At 46.7% G+C, this 11,267-nt stretch overlaps 1 protein-coding gene across 1 annotated transcript in view; it reads right to left on the bottom strand.

Annotated features, from left to right (window-relative positions):
• Positions 1-281: 281 nt before the first annotated feature.
• LOC136612970 (venom factor-like) overlaps positions 282-11,267 on the bottom strand; it is a 194,473-nt gene continuing 183,487 nt past the window's right edge. The window contains exons 38-41 of the mRNA XM_066593745.1: positions 10,865-10,948; positions 5,330-5,413; positions 604-742; positions 282-506 (exon numbers count right to left, since the gene is read on the bottom strand). Of these exons, the coding sequence (XP_066449842.1) occupies positions 365-506; positions 604-742; positions 5,330-5,413; positions 10,865-10,948 (449 nt within the window). The 3' untranslated portion in view covers positions 282-364. The remainder of the gene's footprint in view (positions 507-603; positions 743-5,329; positions 5,414-10,864; positions 10,949-11,267) is intronic.

The raw sequence follows: 11,267 nt of genomic DNA, 5'->3' as shown, positions 1-11,267 counted from the left end.
AACATGCAAACAGCCAAACTGCATGTACCAAGTGGCCTGACACCCTGTATTTACTCTTTTGTGTAGGAATAAACACCAAACAGCCGACCCACTCAATAAAAGGAAGCTGTGTGGGTGGCTGTTTCATCAGTGTCCTCACATGTGTTATTTGCTTCTCCTTTTAGCAGTCTGGCTGTCTACATATTGGGGAAAAGTGGTGTTTTTACCTGCACTCTTGTATCAGTATATCAGTAAGTATACGGCCACTTTCTGTAAATTAATAACTCAGATCATACAGCAGACATCAAATATTACTTTAATTGAATAGATCACAGCACATAAATCAAATCAGTCACGGAAATGTGATTAGGATTGTTTGTAATCTTCAAGTTTGACACCCAACAATTTCGAGTTCATCAGCAACTGTATGAAAGTCATCGCAGAGCTCCTTATACTCAGGGTTTTGACACTCTCTTTCATTTGGCCACCATTCCATCCAAGTATCTCTCCCCAGGATATAGTAATAGCTGAGGAAACAGACAGTAAGTAGTCAATATTTGTTGATCATGCCATAGTTGACCCACCTTACTCCGTCCTCCTCTCGATGTCCAGACTTTGACTTACCCCAATGTCTCAGTATGCAAAACATTCTTGAGTGCACCAAATACAATGTAATCTTTTCCTTTCGTGAACTTTAGATTTTCTCGACACTTAAGGTGGCTGATGAAGGTCCGGTTGTTGCCTTTGGCATTTGCATCCGTTCCTAGGATGAAATTAGAAATGATGAAATGGTCACATTTGATTCTTCAGGGTCCAGATCAACCGCTCTAGGTTTAAATGATAGGAGATAAGCAAACTGATCCACTGAGATTGAGAATCGTCTTGTTGTTAGGATACACCAGGCAAATTTCAAGAGAACCTTTTGCCTATTATATTCTATGGGCTGTTGAACTGGTACCATCGGCCAGTTTCCAGTATTATTTTCCTGCCAATGGCATCTATTTCAGCCTCTGTTCTCCGGCTGTGAGTAAAGCAGTGATTGCTTTCCATAGACTTAACTATGGAAAGCACAGCCCGACATCCACGAGCGGAGAATCATAGCGATTCAAATCGCGACATGCTGCGATTTGCTGCGAATTCTCCGCGGTGAGCCTATCTATAGGCTCACCGTAGAGACCTGTCAGTGCTCCCTCGTGGTGGAATATTGCTAGTGATATTCCGCCTCACCCGTGGACCGGCAGCCTAAAGTACTAGTCCAGGAATGCCACAAAAGAACAGTGTACATTTTGCTCCGCCTGCAAGCCTTCTCCCTTTGGTGTGCATCTCCCATCCCTGGAATGATTGATGCATTACATTTATTTATTCTCTAGAATACATATCCCTGAATACAAGTCCTATAAATACAAACCTATATAACTGTCACAGAAAAACCACCAAGGAATGGAAAATCATTAAAACATAATCTTTATTAGTATCTCCTAAAAAGTGGAACACTCACCATAGAGCTACATAACAGAAATTAAAATTAGTCAGAGTCTGAGGTGGGAGGTGGTACAGGAAAATAAAATGATAGCCCTGTGTATATAACGGAGTAATCGTCCCAGAAAGGGCAGCCCCATACTCCAGCCAACTTTACAGTTGGCCCCGATGCATCCTAAGACAAAAAATGCCCACCAGACGCAAAACTGTGCGCTGCTGATCTTGGATGCACAACAATAGCATATATGCATAAAGAGAATACAATAACTCGTAACAGTAAATGCCTCAAGCCGCATACACTACCGTTCAAAAGTTTGGGGTCACCCAAACAATTTTGTGTTTTCCATGAAAAGTCACACTTATTCACCACCATGCGTTGTGAAATGAATAGAAAATAGAGTCAAGATATTGACAAGGTTAGAAATAATGATTTGTATTTGAAATAACATTGTTTTTACATCAAACTTTGCTTTCGTCAAAGAATCCTCCTTTTGCAGCAATTACAGCATTGCACACCTTTGACATTCTAGCTGTTAATTTGTTGAGGTAAGCTTGAGAAATTGCACCCCACGCTTCTAGAAGCATCTCCCACAAGTTGGATTGGTTGGATGGGCACTTCTGGCGTACCATACGGTCAAGCTGCTCCCACAACAGCTCAATGGGGTTCAGATCTGGTGACTGCGCTGGCCACTCCATTACCGATAGAATACCAGCTGCCTGCTTCTGCTGTAAATAGTTCTTGCACAATTTGGAGGTGTGTTTAGGGTCATTGTCCTGTTGTAGGATGAAATTGGTTCCAATCAAGCGCTGTCCACTGGGTATGGCATGGCGTTGCAAAATGGAGTGATAGCCTTCCTTATTCAGAATCCCTTTTACCCTGTACAAATCTCCCACCTTACCAGCACCAAAGCAACCCCAGACCATCACATTACCTCCACCATGCTTAACAGATGGCGTCAGGCATTCTTCCAGCATCTTTTCATTTGTTCTGCGTCTCACAAACGTTCTTTTTTGTGATCCAAACACCTCAAACTTGGATTCATCCATCCACAACACTTTTTTCCAGTCTTCCTCTGTCCAATGTCTGTGTTCTTTTGCCCATCTTAATCTTTTTCTTTTATTGGCCAGTCTCAGATATGGCTTTTTCTTTGCCACTCTGCCCTGAAGCCCAAAATCCCGCAGCCGCCTCTTCACTGTGGATGTTGACACTGGTGTTTTGCGGGTACTATTTAATGAAGATGCCAGTTGGGTACCTGTGAGGCATCTGTTTCTCAAACTAGAGACTCTAATGTGCTTATCTTCTTGCTTAGTTGTGCAACGCGGCCTCCCACTTCTTTTTCTACTCTGGTTAGAGCCTGTTTGTGCTGTCCTCTGAAGGGAGTAGTACACACCGTTGTAGGAAATCTTCAATTTCTTAGCAATTTCTCGCATGGAATAGCCTTCATTTCTAAGAACAAGAATAGACTGTCGAGTTTCAGATGAAAGTTCTCTTTTTCTGGCCATTTTGAGCGTTTAATTGACCCCACAAATGTGATGCTCCAGAAACTCAATCTGCTCACAGGAAGGTCAGTTTTGTAGCTTCTGTAACGAGCTAGACTGTTTTCAGATGTGTGAACATGATTGCACAAGGGTTTTCTAATCATCAATTAGCCTTCTGAGCCAATGAGCAAACACATTGTACCATTAGAACACTGGAGTGATAGTTGCTGGAAATGCGCCTCTATTCACCTTTGTAGATTTTGCACAAAAAAACAGGCATTTGCAGCTAGAATAGTCATTTACCACATTAGCAATGTATAGAGTGCATTTGTTTAAAGTTAGGACTAGTTTAAAGTTATCTTCATTGAAAAGTACAGTGCTTTTCCTTCAAAAATAAGGACATTTCAATGTGACCCCAAACTTTTGAACGGTAGTGTATGTGCATAAACAAACTCAAATGCACATCAACATGCATATATAGATAATAGAGATGAGCGAACGTACTCGGTAAGGGCGATTTCGCAATCGAGCACCACGATTTTCGAGTACTTCACTACTCGGGTGAAAAGTACTTGGGTGCGCTGTGGGGCGGGGGGTTGCAGAGGGGAGTGGGGGGTAGCAGCGGGGAACAGGGGGGAGCCCTCTCTCTCTCCCTCTCCCCCCCACTCCCCACTGCAACCCCCCGCTCACCCACAGCGAACCCGAGTACTTTTCACCCGAGTAGTGAAGTACTCGAAAATCGCGGTGCTCGATTGCAAAATCGCCCTTACCGAGTACGTTCGCTCATCTCTAATAGATAACATACAAAAATAGATGATTCACATATGCTTATTAAAGTGACAGGTGCGTCAACCAAGATCCATGTGTAAATAGAGCTTTATGGTGACTTTTCTACCCTTTATGAAATACTACTAAAAGTTATGTTTTAATGATTTTCTGTACCTTGATCCTTTTTCTGCAATATATACAAAGAAAAAAACCCTGGTGCTCCAGTACGTTGGAATAAAAATGATTGACAGAAGAATGACTTACATCGTAGGGGTGTCAGTGAAATTGACAACCCTAGAATCCTGGTAGGCGTGTAGAAAATGGGTTCGTGGTCGTTAGGTTCCCAAAAGGCAATGTTTAATGGAGAATGTACGCAACGCGTTTCGGCTATACAATAGCCTTTATCAAGCATGATTCACGCCTACCAGGATTCTAGGGGTGTCAATTTCACTGACACCCCTACGAAGTAAGTCATTCTTCTGTCAATCCTTTTTATTCCAACGTACTGGAGCACCAGGGTTTTTTCTTTGTATATATTGCTGCTTGCTGCCTCTGGTAATTTCTTGCCTGGAGCCACCTTGTGATGCTCTCCCTTTCCTTGGGATGGCCTCTTGACCAGTAATTTGGATAAACATCTGATATAATCTGCCATCCAGGATCATTAGACGAACCGTGAACTTCTCCACAGGGTCTGGTTACGTCTGGGGTGAGTTCCATCTTACTCTTTCCTTCTTCTACACATTGCCATTCTCTCCACCCCTTATTGGAGCGCTAATCTCACATCTTTCATTGATCCTTTTTCTGGGATATTTCTCCAATTTGCAACATTTTAGATGTGAAACACTATTTAGTTTTTTTTTTTTTTACTTTTTTAGATTTTTTTTAACACACTTTATTTAAAAAAATTTTCTTCCGTTAGAAATATTGAAGAGCAGGGGATCACAAGTTCAAATCCTCTATGTTGCAATGAACAATGAAAGTAGCATGGTTGGCCAATAAAGGTATCCCCTCTGTAATAGTTTTCTATACAACAGTATTTAACATCACGTTTATTGCAATATACATGTTATGCCTCTTGCCATGTGCAATTGGTTTCTGTAAACCACTTGGGTGCCACTGTCACTAGTGACAACAACACCAGAGGGTTTAAATGGCTGGGATTGAAGTTCTGGCCGTAGCAGTGGAGTATCAGTTATTGCATAACAAGAAATGAGCAGGAGGTATATGATGGTTCTCCCAAATCATTTGTTAAAATAACCAGTTTGCAGAACTGGAAAAAAGTGGTCGTTAAGACACAGAAGGAATAAAAGCTGTCTTTTGGTGTTGCAGTGTCCATAGCAGTCATTCTCGGCTTCTTGCACCTTCTCTATAATGGAAGTGGCACTATAACATCATCGTGCCGCCTCTGTCATTCCGCAGGAGCCTGGCTGGAAGAGGCCGGCCTTCCCTGGTTGGCAGAAGTGAGTGAGAATGAAGGGAGCCATTGATTTTCCCCTCACACCGATTCCTGTTTACACCCACAATATTCATGGATGCTCATATCACATAATTGTATATCATCTTAATAGACTGACAGCTGCTACAAAAACATCATTCAGTTGACGTACATCATATGCAACATTACCTGTCTTGTAGACCTCCTTAATGTGCATCTCATATCTGTCAAAGTCCTTTCCATAATGTATGTCAAGAAGGGATGTCTTGTACACTGTAAAGACAGAAGTGAAAATAGTCAGTAGAAAGTAGGTCAATCCATATATAGCTGTATATAAAACATGAATGTAGTGACAGACATGGATTCCACTAGAAAACCTGCAGAGAACTCTATTCCATATAAATCATGGACGTGGAGTCTAAAGAAGTCCTACTGGAAGATGTTGGAGACCATCAATGAAATTCAGCACAATATACATATCTCAAAGGGATAAAAAGGTCTCTACTAGAGATGAGCGAACGTACTCGTCCGAGCTTGATACTCGTTCGAGTATTAGCGTGTTCGAGATGCTCGTTACTCGTGACGAGTACCACGCGATGTTCAAGTTACTTTCACTTTCATCTCTGAGACGTTAGCGCGCTTTTCTGGCCAATAGAAAGACAGGGAAGGCATTACAACTTCCCCCTGCGACGTTCAAGCCCTATACCACCCCCCTGCAGTGAGTGGCTGGTGAGATCAGGTGTCACCCAAGTATAAAAATCGGCCCCTCCCGCGGCTCGCCACAGATTTGTTCTGACATAGAGGAGGGAAAGTGCTGTTGGTGCCGGAGCTGCTATAGGGAGAGTGTTAGGAGTATTTTAGGCTTCAAGAACCCCAACGGTCCTTCTTAGGGCCACACCTAACCGTGTGCAGTAGTGTGGAGGCTGCTTTTTGCAGTGTTACACATTTTTTTTTTTGTATATCGGCCGTGCAGAGCATTGCGCCCTGCAGTAATTATACATACTCCAGGGCCAGTAGTGGTGGTGAGGCAGGGACAGAAGACATATATTGTGAGGCAGGGACAGAAGACATATATTGTGAGGCAGGGACAGAAGACATATTTATTGAATATAGGCAGTGGGCCTTTGCAAAAACATTTGGGGAAAAAAATCTATTTGGGCTGCCTGTGACTGTCCTCAGTGTTCTGGGTCTGTGCTGGGTGTAGTTGTCCTCCTAATTCATACGCAGCCAGCTAAGTGTTACAGCAGGCTTGCGCAAAATTATTTCCTGGCGTTCCGTAAGCGAAGTCAGCCTCCAACCACAGGCCAATAAGCGGCACATTTAATTACAGCGTTCTGTTTCTGCACTACTGGTAATACAGCATGCTGAGGGGTAGGCCTAGAGGACATGGACGCGGGTGAGGACGCGGAGGCCCAAGTCAGGGTGTGGGCACAGGCCGAGCCAGTGCGGTGGCCAGGGGTAGAGGCAGGGCCAGACCGAATAATCCACCAACTGTTTCCCAAAGCACCCCCTTGCGCCATGCCACCCTGCAGAGGTCAAGGTGCTCTACGGTGTGGCAGTTTTTCACAGAGACGCCTGACGACCGACGAACAGTGGTGTGCAACCTTTGTCGCGCCAAGATCAGCTGGGGAGGCACCACCAACAGCATGCGCAGGCATATGATGGCCAAGCACCCCACAAGGTGGGACGAAGGCCGTTCACCGCCTCCGGTTTGCACCACTGTCTCTCCCTCTGTGCCCCAACCTGCCACTGAGATCCAACCCCCCTCTGAGGACACAGGCACTACCGTCTCCTGGCCTGCACCCACACCCTCACCTCCGCTGTCCTCGGCCCCATCCAACAATGTCTCTCAGCGCAGCATCCAGACATCGCTAGCACCACTGTTTGAGCGCAAGCGCAAGTACGCCACCACGCACCCGCACGCTCAAGCGTTAAATGTGCACATTGCCAAATTGATCAGCCTGGAGATGCTGCCGTATAGGCTTGTGGAAACGGAGGCTTTTAAAAGCATGATGGCGGCGGCCCCGCGCTACTCGGTTCCCAGTCGCCACTACTTTTCCCGATGTGCCGTCCCAGCCCTGCACGACTACGTCTCCCGCAACATTGTACGCGCCCTCACCAACGCGGTTACTGCCAAGGTCCACTTAACAACAGACACGTGGACAAGCACAGGTGGGCAGGGCCACTATATCTCCCTGACAGCACATTGGGTGAATTTAGTGGAGGCTGGGACAGAGTCCGAGCCTGGGACCGCTCACGTCCTACCCACCCCCAGAATTGCGGGCCCCAGCTCGGTGGTGGTATCTGCGGCGGTATATGCTTCCTCCACTAAACCACCCTCCTCCTCCTCCTACGCAACCTCTGTCTCACAATCAAGATGTGTCAGCAGCAGCACGTCGCCAGCAGTCGGTGTCGCGCGGCACGGCAGCACAGCGGTGGGCAAGCGTCAGCAGGCCGTGCGGAAACTACTCAGCTTAGGAGAGAAGAGGCACACGGCCCACGAACTGCTGCAGGGTCTGACAGAGCAGACCGACCGCTGGCTTGCGCCGCTGAGCCTCCAACCGGGCATGGTCGTGTGTGACAACGGCCGTAACCTGGTGGAGGCTCTGCAGCTTGGCAGCCTCACGCACGTGCCATGCCTGGCCCATGTCTTTAATTTGGTGGTTCAGCACTTTCTGAAAAGCTACCCACACTTGTCATACCTGCTCGGAAAGGTGCGCCGGGTCAGCACACATTTCCGCAACTCCAAGACGGACGCTGCCACCCTGCGGACCCTGCAACATCGGTTTAATCTGCCAGTGCACCGATTGCTGTGCGACGTGCCCACACGGTGGAACTCTACGCTCCACATGTTGGCCAGGCTCTATGAGCAGCGTAGAGCTATTGTGGAATACCAACTCCAACATGGGCGGCGTAGTGGGAGTCAGCCTCCTCAATTCATTACAGAAGAGTGGGCCAGGTTGGCAGACATCTGCCAGGTCCTTGGAAACTTTGAGGAGTCTACCCAGATGGTGAGCGGGGATGCTGCAATCATTAGCGTCACCATTCCTCTGCTATGCCTCTTGAGAAGTTCCCTGCAAAGCATAAAGGCAGACGCTTTGCACTCGGAAACGGAGGTGTGGGAAGACAGTATGTCGCTGGATAGTCAGAGCACCCTCATGTCTATATCTCAGCGCGTTGAGGAGGAGGAGGAGGAGGGGGAGGAGCATGAGGAGGAGGGGGAAGAGACAGCTTGGCCCACTGCTGAGGGTACACATGCTGCTTGCCTGTCATCCTCTCAGCGTGTATAGTCGGATGAGCGTGCCCGCCTGTCAACCGACAGTGCCGACAGGCTTACACTCATCAAGATGAACAAAGCCTGGATTTCCCCAGACTTCTCTTCTTCACCAGCGGACAGCAGCGATACCTAAGCAATACGTAGGCTGCACCCGCGGATGGAAGCATCGTTCTCTATCACCATGAAAAACGGGGACATTTTTGCTTCATCAATCTATGTATAATATTCCTCCTCCTCCTCCTGCTCCTCCTCCTGAAACCTCACGTAATCATGCCGAACGGGCAATTTTTCTTAGGCCCACAAGGCTCAGTCATATAATTTTTGTAAACAATTTTTTTACGTTTCAATGCTCATTAAAGCGTTGAAACTTTCACCTGAACCAATTTTTATTTTAACTGGGCTGCCTCCAGGCCTAGTTACCAATTAAGCCACATTAACCAAAGCGATTAATGGGTTTCACCTGCCCTCTTGGTTGGGCATGGGCAATTTTTCTGAGGTACATTAGTACTGTTGGTACACCAATTTTTGGGGGCTCTCGCCTACAGTGTAATCCAATTAATTTTTAGCCCACCTGCATTACAGCTGACATTACATCAGCTGTGTTGGGCACTGCAATGGGATATATTTATGTACCGCCGGTGGGTTCCAGGGAGCCACCCATGCCGTGGGTCCACACGAAGTTGTAACTGCATGTGTCCACTTCTAAAGAACCCCAGTCTGACTGGGGCATGCAGTGTGGGCCAAAGCCCACTTGCATTAAACATGACATTACCTCAGCTGTGATGGGCACTGCAATGGGATACATTAATGTACAGCCGGTGGGTTCCAGGGAGCCACTCATGCTGTGGGTGCACACGGAATTCCCATTGCGGAGTTGTACCTGCCTGTGACTATTTATAAAAAAAACGCAGTCTGACTGGGGCATGCAGACACCTTAACAGAATGAATAGTGTGTGGCACATAGGTTCCCCATTGCTATGCCCACGTGTGCAGCTCCTGATGGCGGTGGCACAGGATTATATTTCTCATTGCTTCTGTACAGCATTGTGGGCTATCGCCCCGCCCCTTTTAAAGAGGGTCGCTGCCTAGCCGTGCCAGCCCTCTGCAGTGTGTGCCTGCGGTTCCTCCTCATGGCAGACGCACTTATAAATAGACATGAGTGTGGCGTGGCATGAGTGCAGCTGAAGGCTGCGCAGGGACAATTTGGTGTGTGCTGTGGACACTGGGTCGTGCAGGGGGGGGGGGGTTGGGCAGCATGTAGCCCAGAAAAAGTGGCAGCGGAGTGTCATGCAGGCAGTGATTGTGCTTTGTTGGAGGTAGTGTGGTGCTTAGCTAAGGTATGCCATGCTAATGAGGGCTTTTCAGAAGTAAAAGTTGTTGGGGGGGGCCCACTCTTGCCGCTATTGTGGCTGGGACCTGGGAATTTGAGATGCAGCCCAACATGTAGCCCCTCGCCTGCCCTATCCGTTGCTGTGTCGTTCCCATCACTTTCTTGAATTGCCCCGATTTTCACAAATGGAAACCTTAGCGAGCATCGGCGATATACAAAAATGCTCGGGTCGCCCATTGACTTCAATGGGGTTCGTTACTCGAAACAAACCCTCGCGCATCGCAAAAATTTCGTCCCGAGTAACGAACACCCGAGCATTTTGGTGCTCGCTCATCTCTAGTCTCTACCACTTGGAACATTTCCCCGAAATCTGTTGGCCAGTCTTAATCCGAAGAACAAAAGATCCTTCACGATGGTAGCGGACCATCGGCTATGCTTTTACCCAAATCTGAAGTAAGGAAAACCCTACAATATTTATCTAGCACATCACCTGCTATGTTATGGATTATTGATCTAGCAGATGAGGTGCCATGTGGATTTTGTCTGACTTTGTTTGGCTCACCATAGTAGCCTCGTGTTAGTGCCATATGCAGGTCTGTATTTGCCACTGGGCACTGTAGGGACATTGCTTAGTGCGTCCATTTTTCTTGAGATTACTGCTCCTACAGCCCTTTGTCTGTTGAGCCTTAAAGGGATATTCTGGAGACTGAAGGTTTTCACCAATCCACTGGATAGGTGAAATATGATAAATCAATGGCAGCCCAACTGCTAGAATGTGTACCAATCTCAAAAACAGGAGTCCTGTGTCCCCCGCCATTTTCACTGTGGGCTTACTGCACTCCCTGCAGAGAGGATGAGATTAAATGGAGAAGTGATCATGCGTGCACAGTGGGGTTTCATTCATTCATTCTAAGTGGGACAGCTGGATATAGCCATGGGTTCCCTGTGCTTGAGATCAGTGGAGATCCAAGTGGTCGGGCCTCAATCAGTCTTTCATTTTTCACCTATCCAGTGGATTGGTGAAAACATGCAGTTAAAGTAAGATCTGATGGGGAAGGGGATGAGCAAGGTGGGGTGGGGGCATAACACTGCAGTTGATTGTAGAGTCACAGCTCACCATGGTCCATTCCATATTCACAGGCGGTCACCATTCGATCCACGACGCTGCGTTTTTCTGTATCCTGACTCATCAAACAGTTTCCTAAAAAAAACCATATGGTACAGAGTGGTAAAAAAGATAAAGTAAGGCGTATATACAAAACTAGTCTATTAAACTAACCTCCACGAATACTTTACATCATACTTGCCAATGTTTTGGAGAAGGAATATGTGGAAGATTGTAAAAGGAGACACATGCAGTGGTGCACAACATTTTATCCTTATTCCCCACCCATTTATATGGTGCACACCCGTAACCTACAGCATTTGAACCTGAGACTCCCCCAAATAAAGATTCCAGACCAGCCTACACCTCAAAATACAGACATCTCCGCTTCTTACAGGACACTCACAGGAGAGTT

The sequence above is a fragment of the Eleutherodactylus coqui genome, chromosome 2 (assembly GCF_035609145.1).
Source record: "Eleutherodactylus coqui strain aEleCoq1 chromosome 2, aEleCoq1.hap1, whole genome shotgun sequence".
NCBI classification, from domain to species: domain Eukaryota; kingdom Metazoa; phylum Chordata; class Amphibia; order Anura; family Eleutherodactylidae; genus Eleutherodactylus; species Eleutherodactylus coqui.
Note: the sequence above shows the minus strand (reverse complement) of the source record. Positions and strands in the feature narration are given on the sequence as shown.